The 15,824-nt window shown below is 39.3% G+C and overlaps 1 protein-coding gene across 3 annotated transcripts in view; it reads left to right on the top strand.

Moving 5' to 3' along the window:
• The window catches only part of SCFD2 (sec1 family domain containing 2), a 184,610-nt gene that overhangs the window by 73,136 nt on the left and 95,650 nt on the right, over nucleotides 1–15,824 (top strand). For all 3 annotated transcript variants that reach the window (XM_041460194.1, XM_041460366.1, XM_041460277.1), the window contains one exon: nucleotides 4,531–4,780. In XM_041460194.1, coding sequence (XP_041316128.1) covers nucleotides 4,531–4,780 — 250 coding nt within the window. The remainder of the gene's footprint in view (nucleotides 1–4,530; nucleotides 4,781–15,824) is intronic.

Raw genomic sequence — 15,824 nt, 5'->3', positions numbered from 1 at the left:
GAATATGTGAAGAGAAGACAAAGCAGAGGTACACTTTTATCAAAACCTGCCTAAGTCAATAATTATATGATTTCTAGAGCTTCATATGGTGAATCATAATTTGAATGGTAAGATCATACTTAACTGATTTATTGTGCCAAATCACTAGTCACGTGTAAGCCATTTAATAAAAACTAAATACATGAAATAATTGTTTTGCAGGGAGTACAGACATCTTCCCACCCATATGGAAATTATGTGCAATCAACCCCAAATCTCAGATGGCCAAACAGTGTAAAACAGCGAGTAGCAGAACTGCAGCATTTGATTTATGGGCAGCTGAGCACTGCAGGCAGCAAGGACTCCTCCTTAGCTTGGCAGCGCCTGTTGTTTTTACTAAAATGACTATTCCTGCAGAGATCTATTACCATCAAAGGATCTGAGCCAGTTTCACATACCCATGAGGTTCTCCTTTGGTGCCATTGTCACTTTTAGCAGTTAGAATGTTCTTGCCTGTGTCTGGACAGTGGGAAAGTTAATATGCAGTGTGCCAAATCACAGAGCACAAACAGTCAAGCCCAGGTAAAACATAAAAAATCAAATAGGGCGACATTGGAAAGGTGCTTATTCCACATCTCTTTTCCCACCTAAGTTATCAATAAAAGGAGCTGTTATTAAATAGACTGGTCCAGGAGCATGGGGCAGCAAATTACGCAAGGGCTTGTGAGTTTCCACTGATTCTTCTGCTGGTTTTACTTGCAGATGGGTTTTGGAGTTGTTTTTAGTTTTGGTTTTCCCAAAAAAAATTCTTCACTCGTATAAAGCTGTGTGGTTCCCATTCCAAGAAGTTCTGTTTAACTCATGCAGCCTCTGAAGGAATTAAACATGTTTTGCTTCCTGAAGAGAAAGCCACTAGAATATTAACATACTGAGGGAGTCTCTCAAGATTTATCTCCTCCTTCCTCCTAGATTTTAAAGAAAATAAATTCTACTTGGTTGAAGTTGATTTTTGCTTTAATGTTTTTAATGACAAGTTGAGGACACTGGGCTGGAAGCACAGGGGTTACAGTGCTCAGTTCTCTTCTAAGTTTTGTCAGGGACACGTGTTAATTCAAGTAAACTCTGAACGTCCTCTACCTCCCAAACTCACTCTTTTTCCTATTGAGAAAAATAAGTCTAATGATACATATGGCTTTAGATTCCTACAGGTTTTTTTAATATTGAAAATAATGCGTCTCACAGAATTCCACAACATTTTTTCTTGGCTTATTACACTTCCTCCTAATTCCTGTAGATCCTATAAATACGATTTCAAATAAGATTTTGAAGCATAATGTCATGTTCAGTGTTTAAACCCCCCAGAATGTATTTGTACTTTCTTCACTATTATCCCATCTGCCAAAATTCAGACCTTTTGCAAAAATCAGCAAATTGACATCAGTTTATTTATCCTTAGGGACATCAAACTTCTACACTGCATAAGTTCTAAAAATAAATAACTAAAGGGGGTGGAGGGAAGAGATGGCAAACAAAAAAATCTGTCACAAAGTCTCCCTGATTTCTGGAGAGTGCATGATTTCAGCATTAAAATGTCCAAACAATGCAACTGAGAAGTAAGTGTTTGAACTTGAGCCCTTTTAGCTGGCTCTACATTAAGCAGCATTAATGTTTTTATACAGTCTTTGGAAAGCTCAGAATTGACCTGTTTTTATTATTTTTATTGGCTCCCTTGATGATAGACAAATGGGGCTAACTTGAGGCCAACCTAACCAGCAGGAAATTTGGGTCATGGGTAGTTACATTTTTAAAACTCGTGTTCTAGGGCTGTTCAATCAGAGTAATTGATTGATTGTTAGGTGGTGCAGGGAGCCCCTAAATCACTGGAGGTGGCCAGATAATGACAATCTGCCAGTGGATTTTGTTTGAGGCAAATTTCCCAGCTCCCTGTGGAGCCTGCTCTGCAGTGCGGTTGTGAGTCCCTTTGTTTTTTTCATGCACAGTCCAGTCCAACTGGCCTGTTTGGACAAAATAGCCTCTGAAACTTGGAAGTTCCATTTGAAGTCCTCTGTAGTGCCATTTCCCAAGAGATAAGGGGAGAAACATTCCAGAGAAGTTCATACCCCAGAAAGACCCTACGTGCATTCTGAAGTTAATGGTTTATTACAGCTCTTTAATTTTTTTTTCCTCTTTCATTTTTACTTTGAAGATAAGAGGTGGCAATTGTTACTTGAAGTTGTTGAGTTTTAGCCTGTCCTACAGTAAATCACCCTGGAAGTTTAGACATTATTTTTTTTAACCATGTATGTTTGAAAGTTTGCCAAAGATGCTGTACATGTGTACTTGCAGGAGCCACAATCCTCAGGCAGGAGCTGCTCACTCTACTGTTCTTTACAGCCATGGGCATCCTCAGTGCTCCCTGCCTGTGGCTAATCTGTGCATGCAAAATACAGCTTTTTCAAGAGCTCATCTTGGGTTGTGTAGCAGCATGCCATGCATTTAGAGATGGAGTGAAGTAGAGTTTGTGGATTGAGAAGGGAAGAGGGGAATAGATGATGTGCCAGTAGATAGTAGATGATGTTCAATAGTACCTGGCATAGGTCATGCCTCTTCATAAAAATCAATTCAGGTTAATATAGACTGAAGTTCGTCATCTATTCCGGCATAACTCCACATGTACATTTACTTTGATTTCTTAGATTTCTAGGGCTGATTAGGCTTTTGTTCATTGCAGATGGCTTCCTTATGATAGGTGCATACCTCTGAATTCCTGGAAGCTTTGTCTTTTTCCATCTTAGGATCTGAAAGAATCTATATGGGTATCAAGATGATAATTTATTTTTGTCACTTTTTCAGAAGAGAAGAGGTAATATGGAATTAAGGCAGGGCTCTGTTGAAATCCAGGAATCAAGCAGCCTTGTTTTGAGGATGGCCCAGCTACCAGCACATGCCAGACCAGTGCCAAACACCATAGATTTGCTTCCTGGGTGGAGCAGTGCTTGGATTTACTGTGTATGTGATTTAGCACTCCCTGCCCGAACACAGAGGGTGCCAACCCCTTCTGGATTCCAGAATGTTCCTTCTTGGCTCCCACATGCTTTTGACCACTGCAGCTTTGTAATTTATTGTTTAAGTCTGCTGTTGCACTTACTGTTAGGTGTAGTGGATAGTTAGAAAATTCTTCTCCAAAGTATGTGTTCAAATGGAAACGTAACATCTGACCGCACTGAAATCCCAGGAAAGAAGAGTCCATGGCAAAACTTGTATGACAAGAGCAGGGTGGGGTACAAAAGTCCACAGAAGTGTAGTTTGTAATAGCACCGCCTGGAAAAAAGTTTCTTGGAGCTTAAGTAATTCATGCTTTCTTAATGATTGTGATCTGTGGTGGATCAGTGTAGGTATGAAAATGACAGTTTCTGAGATGCTTGTTAGTGTTTCTGAGGCTGACAAAGAACAATTAAAAATACAACCAGACCACCTGAAATCTTATATAGAGTACACCAGGAGACAAGGCGTTCAGTTTCTGTGTTCCTAAAGCCATTGCATGGTTTTGCTATTGTATAAACTTCTGTCTCTTCCTAGTATGTTTGACTTGTAATTTATTTATTTATTATGAATCAATTTAAAGGGTATATTATTGGCTGTGGAGCCTATTTACCACAACTAGTCTGTGTGAAGTTACTGTAGTAACAACCTAGAATAAATGTCTGCAGACATGACTCCTCAGAATACAAGAGATTTGATGTTTCATTGTACACTGTGAACTGACCCACAGGTTTTCACAGGGGAATCTTGTAGGTGATCACAGGACAAGGGGCAAGGTACTGGTGTTGCAGGAGACCTCCTGGGTGGACCTGAGCAATTGCTACCAGCAGGAGAGAAAGACTGTTCTGCTTTCCTCCCATACCTCCCTCCCCATCCCAGAGCAGAGTGTTCCTCCTGTTTGCCTTGCAGTGTTCCCACCTCTCACCTGGTCCTGCTGCTGAGTTCCCAGCTAAGCCAAAGCAGAAAATTAGCATGTAGAAGTTTCATCCATAGGTATTTGTGGGCAGTGAGGGTGGCAGTTTGATGGTACAATTAGTCACTGGCCTGTTCTGAGTGGCAGAGACCTGCACAATGGATCTAAATGCCAGCCCTGGTGTTGCCTGATGTGGATGTCAGCAAGTCGATGGAATCTGGGCCTTGAACCCCATGCTTATGTACAAAATCAGACCTGAGGATGAAGCCTATAATTTAGAGGAATTGTTTGACTTTGTGCTTTGTACCATTTCTACCCATACCAAGGGATGGATGCTCTCATCTTCTCACCATACTGGTACTTGGAGAAGATCTATCATAAGGCTTTTCAAGTGCTAAAATGCTGCTGTCATGAATCCCTAAGAAAAAAACTGCAGACAATTAATAAATTCACTGTCTGAGCAGCAAATAAATCACATCACCATCTACTGACTACTGAGAATATGACTATTGAATGATGTGCCACAGGAATGTGTCTGGTCCTAACTTACAAGCACTATGGAGGCAATCTGACACAACCTTCCTTCTGTTTTTCAGACTATTGGCGAGTCAGAAATGCCCAGTGTTTTGAACCAGTTATTGCCAATGATCAAGTCTTACAACGAAAGGACAAAAGATGATTATGCCTGTGAGGACTTCCTTGTTTTGCTGATATACATATATTCTGTGGTTGGAGAAATCAAATGTGAAAAAGAGCTCGACACAGCTGAAGAAAAGGTGAAAAGGGCCCTTGTCAAGGCAATTTGTGATGAGCCAGAGCCGTCTCCTTTGTTGCAGAAAATTACAGGTAAGATTCTGCTTTTGTGGTGAGATGTTGGATGTCTGGGAACGTGTGAACTGGGAGAAGTGTATAAAAATGGCTTCACTTGTCTGTGGTGCTAAGAGTACATGAGTAAGCACATGGATTTCCTGTAGATTTGTTCCATCTCCTGTGTTCATATATGCCAAATGCTGACAGGCTGTCCTTGAAGAGTGCTGAGTCTGATGAAAGCCCTACAAGTTGTTCTTTTTGTTAAAGGTTTGCTAAGTTTGTGTGTTTTCATAAGGTAATCTTTTCCACAATTTCTTTCATTGATTGGTGTAAAGTTGACCCTGGGAAGTCAGAATTAATCCTGGAAACATGTTCAGTGAACCACAGTTGCTTTGTGAATACAAGGAGCTGGCTTGTCTGGCATAAAAGAAGAAATGTGTCTAAAACCAACATTGAGCATTTTGCTGAAACAACATGAACATTAGCCTTTAAAAATAGCATGGTAAGCCTTTTTTTTAGATGAGCACTCATCTCATCTCTCATGAGAGTAGGAAAACCCTAACCTCTTGTTGCCGGTATCACATTTTAGAAAAAAAAAACCTGCTAAAAACTTAATTTTAAATTAGTGAGCTGTGGCTCAGGGGTGGCCTAGCATGGCAGAGGGGATCTCACTTTCTGCGATCAGTTTTCTCAGTATTTAGTAATATTGAGACCAGGTCATCATAGAGGTGGGGAGCATAAATCAAGATGTTGAGAGGAGCTTACAATTGAAAGAATGGGCCTAAGTGGGGAGTCTCAAGGGAAGTGGAATAATACTGCTATTGGTTATTCTGGTACTATTCCCTATGGACACTTCTAATTCAAAGTACAGGTGTGGTCTCACTGGTCTACTGTTGCTTTGAGTGTAAAATACTGTAATAGTTAAAGGACTTAGGGTAGGAATGGGTCACTCAGTCATATTTGCACTGTGGTTTATTTTAATACTCCTGGCCACAGTGCCCACAGAGTTCCAGGCTTCTTGTAGGCTTTTGCCTTCCTGTTTTTCAATATGTACTGCACATCTTGTCCACCAAATGATGCTTCCCTCAGAACTTCAGTGGTGTCTTCTAGTGAATGGGATGTAGTAATTTCTAAATCTCTGTTTTCATTATTTTTCCCTTTCTTCAATAATCAAAGAAGTTTTAAATCACAGTTTTGTCAGTTTCTCTTCATTGTGCTTAAAGTAAGTATGTGAAGATTTAAGTCTCTAAAACTTCAGCCAAGTACCAAAGAGAAGCTGAGAAGAAACCAGTACAGATAGTTTTAGACCAAGCCCATCATTATTATGTGATGAAATTATTTGCATAACACAAAGCCAGAGTCTTTGCATCCTTACATTTCTCTATCTGTGTTTTAGCACAACCATGTGTGTGCAATCTGCACAAGTAGGTGACAGTATTGCATACTTTTTGCATACTCATTGCTTGATACTTTTTTGGTTCTTCAGCATTTTTTGGTTTTACATCTTATTTATTTTGAGTTATTCATGGGAGAGGGCAAAGGAAAATAACATCTATTGTCATAACCAGAAATAAACATCATGTTGGCAGCAAAGTATCACATGAAATTTCTAGGAATACTCCATAGGTCGTTTTCAAGCCTTTATTTATCCAGCCATTTGCTTTGTCAGTGCTAGTGGAATTTGCTGAATTTGCAATTTGCTGTATTTGCAGTACAGTGGAATTGGGAAGACTTAAAACTTGACCAGCCTTAGACCTACTCCTTGATCTCTATTTTGCCAGGGTTGTGTTCTGCAAGCCCTCTGAACCTTAGGTAGCTTGCTTGCCCTCTGAACCTTACATAGCTTTCTTGCTACTTGAGAGGCAAAGCAAGTCAGAACTGAAGGGCCATCCACAAGCTGTCCTTCAGAGGCACAGCAGGACTCTCTTTGTAGCAGGGTTGAAAGTCAGGGACTAGAGAGCAGTGATGTTTTCTCCTTTTTGTACAGTTGTAGATATAGTGCCGAGACATATTATGCTACCAGCAGAACATCTATGAACTACAGATTGACTATTGCTTTTAGCAGATGCAGGCTGGCATATTTTCACAAAGTCAACACAGCTCTGCAAGTTAGCAACAGCCACAAGTCTGGACAGATCATGTTCCAGACCTACAGTGTCCTGCCCTCATTTTACTTTTAAGTCAGAAACAAAAAAACCTTTTTTTTTTGTTCTCAAGGGGCCACAACAGTTAACTAGACTAAAATAAATTTCAATGATGCTTAGAATTATTAATTCACAATCAGAACAAAGTAAAATGCTCATGGTCTTTTATTTTCACCTTACTGTCAAAGTAAGTAATAGGAAGAATGTCAAATGAGATGCATCAGGAGAGAAAACTGTGCCAGTTATTGGGTGGATTTGAGAGACACTGCCTGCTGGCTCATTCCTCACCTCCATGGTGAAGTTTCAAACCCTGCTGGCAATCCTTGATTGGACAGCTTGAGTTATAGCAAGAGATAGCAAAATTTACTGTTGCCTGTAAAAAACGGCACACAGAAGTTATAATAGGTAGGCTGCAAATACAAGCACTTCAAAGTTGAGAAATGCCAGTAAATAATTTTCCCATGTAGCCATCATTTGACTCCTGTGTGCATTGTAGCACAATCCTCAATCTCATGATTATATAGTATTTTCTACGAGCCGTGGCTGCATTCACTGCATGGACTGAACCCCACAGAGAACTAGAACAATGTAGCTTCAGTTATTCTTCCCATGAGGAAGAGGTACTAGTAAAGTAAGTGAGACTCTTATGATATTCAGCAAGTAACTTTCTCTGGCTCTCAGTTTGCAGTTGATGAAGTGGACTGGTGCTCTCAGCTTTGTGACTCATTTTGGAACTTGAAGCAGAAAGTCATTAAATTACATTTTGAGGTATTAGTGATTACATGTCTTTGAACAGAGGGGACTTTGTGCTCTGCTTCCTGATACACCTGGTGCCTGATGTTTTTAGCTTGGGCCCAACACTGTACTAAGGGTCTGTAGTTGATTTAAATTGAAATTTAAATTAAAACCCATATCTTAGCTGTGACTCTGAGCTGCTGCCTCAGCCTTCTGCTTTCTTCTTTTCTGCAAAGCATGGAAGTTGTGCAGTGTTAACAAGTATACATTTTTCTTAGTTTTATTTGTTGTTCCCATAGAGTCACTTGAGAAATACAAAGCAAAAACTTTTAAAAGCTTTAGAAGACTTGTCATTGAGATCAAATTATCAGTCAAAGTATTAGTCAGGTTTATATGAGTTATCTTTTATTCCTATTATACTTGTTAAATGTAAACTTATTGATGCTTGCCTGACTCCATGCCTATAGGAAATCTCCAGTTACGTGACTGCCTCACAGAGCGAGTGCAAATCTCCCCCAAAAGAGGCAACCCACAGGTGCACAGGGGATATTTGTGCTATTTGGTGTTACCTAGTGAAACTAGACTGGTATTTGCAGCAGTGCAAAGACAGTAATTGTCATAGACAGGGCCTGTCTGTCCCATTGGGCGCGCTAGGTTTCCCTAAGGCACTTCAGGTTGCAGCCCTCTGCAGAATACGTTAAAGATGCAGCACTTGCACAAGCTTATATTGTGTTAGAAGCACAAGCCCTTCCAATTTCCTGGCTGTTGAGTGTTAGGATACTCAACCTTGCTATTGCCTGAACATATGTTTTCCCAAATATTTGTACAATAGCATTCTGCATTTATGTAACACCTTGTTTCATTGAAGCACTAAAAAATATCCTGGAACTGTGAAGTAAAATGAAAATGAAGTGCATTAATCACACACTGAGTTTTAAGAAATACAAAACTAATTTTTGCATGCATAATAATATAAAAGTGTATTAGCAGTGTCTTGTTTGATGGAACTGTTAAATAATAAGTGTAGTGCTAGAGTATCCTAATGCCCTGGGTAATAAAATTGAATGTAACAGTTCCAAGATTTCTCCTGGGTGTAATTTATCTCAAACATATGTTCTCCATCACTGATTCCAGCAGAATGTTACAAATTGGAGGGGAAAAAGAATAGACCAGAGCATAATGGAAAATGATGCTTTTCCCAGAATGCTAGGTTTGGGAGCTTTAGGGGTGGGACTCTTTGGCAGCTGTTTGAAAATAAACCCGCTGCAAAATAGCATATTTATTTTATCATCTTATCAGTTCATCTAGTTTTCTAAATGTCTGCGTAGATCTGTGTGCAAATGCAAACGTCTGCAAAAGTAATGCTAATAGAACCACAAAGCAATAAAGGTCTATTTTTTCAGCTCTTTTTCATCTGCAAGTCTCTGTGGGAGCTTTGTAGAGCAGATCTGCCTTCCATGGTGTGCTCTGAGGACTCCCAGCCCAGCCCCAGCACCGGCAGCTGGCTGTGCTGCCCATGTGCAGTAACTTTCGCCTGGTAGGGCTGTATCAGTTGCATCCTCCTGAGCACAGGTGTAATAGGAATAAAATTCCTCTTTTGTGCCAGGAACTGCTGGAATTTTTAATCACAAATTTGATTTCTGGACCTTTCTCTTGCTTTTTCTAAATTCTGTGTGTTATATAATGGGGGTGGGGAGGAAGCAAACTGAGAAATCTTTAAGTAAAGACCAAAATGGAAAAACTGAGAAATCTTTAAGTAAAGACCAAAATGGAAACACAGAGTTCTTTAATGTCTAGAGTCTTGCAAATACAAGCTGTCTGAAGTCTGTACTGTACCCTTTTTGACCTGTGTAAAAATCTAGGGACTGGGAATTGTAGGTCTCTTTATCTTTTATTTGTCTGGAGATACATCTGAATCTTTGGTTGTGGGAGGAGAGGTTGGATGGTATTTCTTACTCTTTTCTCATAGATTTGGGTTAAATTTGCAAGAACAGAATACAGGAGATGGGCCAGGGGAGGATTCCTTGCCCATGGCAGAGGGGCTGGAACTACAGGGTCCCTTCCAACTCAAATCTCTCTGTGATTCTGTGATTCCGAGATTCTGTGGAGTGTAGGCACTGCCATATTGGATTAGACACTTCTCAACTGATTCTCCTTGTCCTCAGCACATGATTTTTTGGGGAAGATGTTTCATATTAATGAAGTTACATGCTAATGCCAGTATGGCCTAAGTATCATTAAATCCTAAAGTCACTCCTGGTTTTGCAGTAAATGTTTGCATTCCTAGACAGGGACAGCCAGTTCTCTCAGAGGACAGACATACACACATTTATTTGGTTGTGGTCTTCACTGCTGGTTTGGAGCAACAATTTCCCAAGCCTGGCTATATTATGGGTGGGTAGGTAGGTAGGTATGAAATTGGCTGAAGTTATACTGTATCCCCTTTAGACTAAATGTGCCACTTGTTTTGTGTAGGAGAGAGTTTTCCCAGCTTCACAGTGGAGGTATAGCTCAGGTATATGGTAGTGATTTTTTTATTAATCCAGAAAAATAAACCATTTATGTTTAAAACATAAAATCCAAGAGTGAATTCTGAGTGATTTTAAAGTTTCCATGCTTTTACAGAAAACAAATGTTTTCTGTAAAGTTAATAAAGTTTGCACTAGTCCATTGGAATGGTAGCCCATCCCCTTCCTTGCATCCTAGCTTATTTCCAAGTAATCTGTGAATTTTTCAGCAGAACTGATGGGAAAAAATAGTTATGACTTGAAAAAAAATTGAAACATATTAATGGCAACAAGTAAACAAATTAGAGAAAGGGTTAATCTGGTGTTTCTATGTAGTGTAGGTATTAATGTTGGGAACTATAACTGGCTGTATTTATCCAAAATAAAATAAAAAAATCTGCAACCAAGTCATTGCTTGCTGTCATTTAGGGAAATACAGAAAAAATTAATCTTGTCCTTTCTGAGTTTGCAAAGATTACATAATTCAAGAAATTAAAAGATCTTTGTTTTGAATGTTTAGAGAAGTCTTAATGAGCTGTGCTGTCTGCCAGCCTTCTCAAGACCTTCCATTTTTCCCATTCACACTTCAGGAGCTTTGCATTTGCATTATCTGCACAAAAAACCAAGAGCCATGTGTAAGCAATGTTGGATCCTTCTGGGGTGTTCCTGCATGTCTGGGTAGAGGACTGAGGTTTAAAAATTGATCCATGATTCTAGGTGTGTGGAAATTGGTGCCAGTAGATGTAGTAAATAAGCATCTGCTCCCCACCAGAACAAAGGTTTCTAAGTGTTGTGGTTTAACCCCTGCCAGCCCCATGCAGCCCCTGCTCACTCACTCCTCCCCCGTGGGATGGGGAAGAGAATCAGAAGACTAAAAGGGAGAAAACTTGTGGGTTGACATAAAGACAGTTTAATAGGCAAAGCAATAGCTGTGTGCACAAGAAAAGCAAACCAAGGAATTCATTCACCACTTCCCATGGGCAGCCATCCCCAGAAAAGCTGGGTCCATCATCTGTAACAATGACTTGGGAAGAAAAATGCCATCCTTCCAAATGTCTCAGCCCTCCCTTCCTCCTCTTCCCCCAACTGTATATGCTGAGCATGACTCCGTATGGTCTGAAATATCCCTTTGGTCAGTTGGGGTCAGCTGTCCTGGCTGTGTCCCCCTCCCAGCTCCTTGTGCACCCCAAGACTCCTGCTGGGGTGAGGTGAGGAGCAGAAAAGGCCTTGAATTCTGTGTAAGCACTGCTCATCAGTAACTAAAATATCCATCTGTTATCAACCTTATTTTCAGCACGAATTCAAAGCAGACTCATACCAAATACGAAAATTATGAAAATTAACTGTATCTCACTCCAAACCAGCACAATAAGCTTAACAGTTCAAATGTTAAAATTTCACAAGGGTTACAGAGGGTGAGAGGATACCTTAACACATCAAATAGCTAAACATTTTGAAGGTCCAAATAGGCTTCTCTCAGAAATACTGATTAGCTTCTTCTAGTCCTTGAATATGTAGAGTCATATTCCTGCCTAATGTTAGTGGGACAGCTTTGCACTCTGGTTTGAAATGGGAAGACCTTTTTCCCCCGGGTTAGTCTATCTATGTGCATGATTGTAGGCTGCATTGTTTGGGTAATCTCTGTTCTGTTTCCTGCAAGTCCTGTAGCTCTGTAGTGAAGACAAATGCCAGAAATGTCACAGAGTATGATCTGTGTAGAGTTATCTATACATATCTGCTGTGATAGAGAGAGGAGCTGCAAATGCTGGTGTGCTGTGGCTGTGCAAACATCAGGCAACCATGCAGGCATTAATACTGCAGCTAGAGAAAATCCAGATAATTTTCTTCCCAATTCTGAAGTGAAAGTTGGATGTTCAGGAAGCTTCTTTTCCTGTTGCCCTAGCTGATTTTATAGACACCTAAAATACCCCTCTTGGACTGTGTGTAAAATGACCTTGTGATATCTCTATTTCTCAGTGTGTTTTGGACATGATCCAGGGGATAGCACTTGTGGTCCAGCAGTCCCAGATGGTGGTGGATCTGACATTCACCCTGCCAGGAGCACTGGGAAGACACGAGCAAAGCTGCTCCCTGCCAGCTGAGGGGGGTGCTTAAGAAGCGCCTGCACTTTAATTAATCCTGAGATGCCGCAGTGCCACTGCTGCACTTCAGCCCTTTGCTTCATGGTAACAGAGCCGTTGAGCAAAAACAGGTCACTTCACATGTCCCAAGATATTGATCTGATTTACACGACAGTCAGAAGGATTTATGGGGATTTTTGTGATCTCTGCAAAAACAAGGAGAAATTGGGTATGCACTGAAGCAATGACCTGCTCTGCTTTAGCTGATGCACATATCCTAAATTTTGTCAGCTCTTCTTAGGATCCCTGAGCTCTCCGAGACCACAGTACCTTTCTGCTATGACCTTTCTAAAGGGTTTTCCCATTTCTGTTCAAAATCTGTGGATTGCAATTGGAAGATGAGTGAGCCAAATCATCTGAGCCAAATCAATTGCAGGCTTTTGCTTGGGTGGATTCCTGGCCTATTTTTCAGCTGGGAAACATGGAAGGGTTTCTAGCGAATTGTTTGAAAGACAAATTGCAGTAGTTTTCTGGATTAATTTATATCTAAATTTATATCTATTTGCATAGGCATATTTTTTATAGATTTAAAAATTTCAGGTGTAACTTAAATATCATTCTTAAAAAGCTATGGTCGTAAACATGAGAAAATCTGATTGCTTTCTACACATGCAGGTATATTTTGTTTGGATTTCATGCTGTACATTAAAATCTATGATAGATGACAATCCTAATCGAAGGCCAGTGGCGTTGGGGATTTTTTTTCTTAACCTTTCATATGTTGTCTGTTTATTTTGTCTTCAACACCTGCTCTCAGTTGGTTCCAAACTGGATAGTAATTTTCATTGATGTGTTTATAACATGAAGTTTTTTTTTCTGTTTTTAACATGAGACATATGCCTGCAGCTCTGCAGGCCACTGTCTCACTGCCAACTTAGCAGACAGCCAACTGCAACAGGAAACTGATACCCTGCAATTTTCATTAATGATTTATATTCTTTTTCAGCATGCAATTTCAATAGCATGTAGAAGATGCTTCTAATATCAAATATATCTTTCCTTCAAGCATAAAATGAAAACTGAAGCATCTTCAGAATTATGCAACTTTTTAGAAAGTACTTTTTTATGTACGTGGCATGGTTAAATAATTTTTTTCTTCTTTTCATACAATTTACTTCCTTGTCAAACCTTCAAGTTTTAATGTCATGTTGTAAAATTATGAGTTAATTTTTGCTGTTTTGCAGAACCTGGGAAACCAAAAACTGTGAAATATTAAATAACTGTCAAAACAAAAAGAAAGATTTATTAGTCATCACCCATATGACAGAAAACTAGTGAGATTGTTTAGGGTGTTTTTCTTTTGTATACAGACACAAATGTTAAGGTATTTGCTGTAGACTGCAAAATTTTGCTTGGTTCATTAGAGTACTTTCTTATAAGAATTTCTAAGTAGTCTATTCTAATTTTTTGTGAATTTTCTATCTGTTTTAAATGCACGATGTGTGCTGGATCTGATGGCACAAGGACAGACAGCATTGCCTCTGCAGAGGCAAGGAGGGATAAATTGCCATCTTTAGATATTTCTAATTATTTTATTCAGCTCAGTGGTGGTGGCAATTCTCTTGAAACCATGAGATTTTATCAGGTGAATGCTGTTCTTTGAATTTTGGACAGTCAGCCTATGTCATGTTAACAATCTCCACATATTTTAATGATAATGCAATATGTTGAAATCCAGCATTCAAGGAGTCAAGCCCCCACATAAAATGGAGTTACACAGTTCTCTGATATCACAGTGTTAAACCAAAGATTTTTGAATAATGGACAATAACCAAGCAATCTTTTATCTTGCAACACCATTGCTGTGTTGGTCATCTTACCATCTCAATAGAAGAACCAGGGCTAGAAAAATCACATTTAAAAGAATTTCTAGAATTTAATAAATAGCTCAGGGATTTATGGCTTAAACATGCAGTTCACTTAGCATACCCTGATTTTCCTCTCTTCCTCTCAAGATTTTGAAGACTCATGGATTTTAGCTCTAGACATCTGTTCAACTGCTCATTTTAGTCAAGATAATTTACTTTCTTACATGCTTTCACATATACACAATATTTTAAGTGTTGGGTTCTGCTTCTGTATAAATTGGTGTGAAAACATATATTCTTCCTCGTCTTTGCAACGGTCCTAAGATGAAATTTAAGGGGTGGATCAAACTGTTTTGGTGTTGTTGTCTGTGAATCAATTCTGACTAAAGGGGATAAGCAAGATTAAATATTTTCATTGATCTTGCCTAATGAAACATTTTTCCTACATAAAAATTAAATACCTTCTTTAGAAATGTTGTAGTGCTACTACAATTTGCATTTTCAATAATGTCGAAATATTGTCCTGTATTACAGAAATTCAAAAACTCTACCTTGTTAAATCAGTACTTTCTCACAAATCTCTTCATGTGTACTCAAGCTCAAGTAAGAAAGAACTAAGAAGCAGATCTTTCATGGTCTTGAATTTTTAATCAACATGGAGAAGGCATTCTTATAGTCCTTTCTCCCTATTTGTTCTTGTTTAGTTTTAAATTTTATAGTTGAGTAAATGTCACCTCTGGTGGTTAAGGTTCAGGTCAAGTTACATTTTGCTGTGATCCTTCTGCTCCCTTTTGCAGACACTGGGACTGTGGTCTGTCAAGACAGGAAAGCTCAGAGATCATAGACTAAGGATTTTTTTACCCATTCCCCTTTCACAGATATCATTTTGTCAGGCAAGGAAAGTAATGTTTGTAAAACTGGATTGAGGAAGCTTTCTTAATTGAGAGTTTGGTGTAAATAACAGTCGTACACAATTTTAAAAAGCCAAATGCATCACTAAGGCTGGTTTAGTACCAGATATCTCATTCTCTCTTACTTTCCCACTTTATTCATTAAAATAAACATTCTGGAAGTAGTTGCCTGATGAGAGATGGCAACAGCCAGTCACAACCAATTAGACAAATTTACCAAGGGAAAAACAATACAAATAAGGAATTTGACTTGGCTGGGTTTGTGTTAAAGTGAGGAATGTGTGGATATAATGTGTGAGTGTTCCTTGTTGATTCAAATCTCCTTCCAGCTTTTGTTTCTGGTGCTGTCTGCGCATATTTGTTCTACCGATCTGTGTACACCATGTGTATTGATGTAGCCACCAAGAGCTTAAAAAATAATAGAGAGAGATAGAATTAGAATTATAAGACAGTCTTTGGAGATTGTTTGTAGCCACAGAGAGGTGCTGCTGCCAGTTCACCAAGCTGCGCTTCCTAGATGACATCTTCTTTCCCAGGCTGTTACTGAATATCAGCATGTCTGTACCAGAAGGCTCCCCAGAGATATGCCGGGATCCCAGAGAGAATTCTGACTCTCTTCTCTTAAAATATTGAGCAATTGGAGAATATATAGAAATGGCAGAAGCAGTCTTTGGTTATCTTAAAGGAGATATCTTGTGTTATCTTTATTAGACTGGAGGGTGCAAAAGAGAAAAGCCTAACAAAAATTTGGAAAAAGCCATGCCTCCAATCACCTTGCCTAATAGTAGGTGAGACCTGAGAGTCAGAGGAAGTGAAACAAATTCTTCAGTTTCT

Source organism: Pyrgilauda ruficollis, unplaced genomic scaffold, assembly GCF_017590135.1.
Source record: "Pyrgilauda ruficollis isolate IOZ18807 unplaced genomic scaffold, ASM1759013v1 scaffold1, whole genome shotgun sequence".
In the NCBI taxonomy this organism is placed as follows: domain Eukaryota; kingdom Metazoa; phylum Chordata; class Aves; order Passeriformes; family Passeridae; genus Pyrgilauda; species Pyrgilauda ruficollis.
The sequence above is the reverse complement of the archived record's forward strand: the minus strand, read 5'-3'. Positions and strand labels throughout refer to the sequence as shown.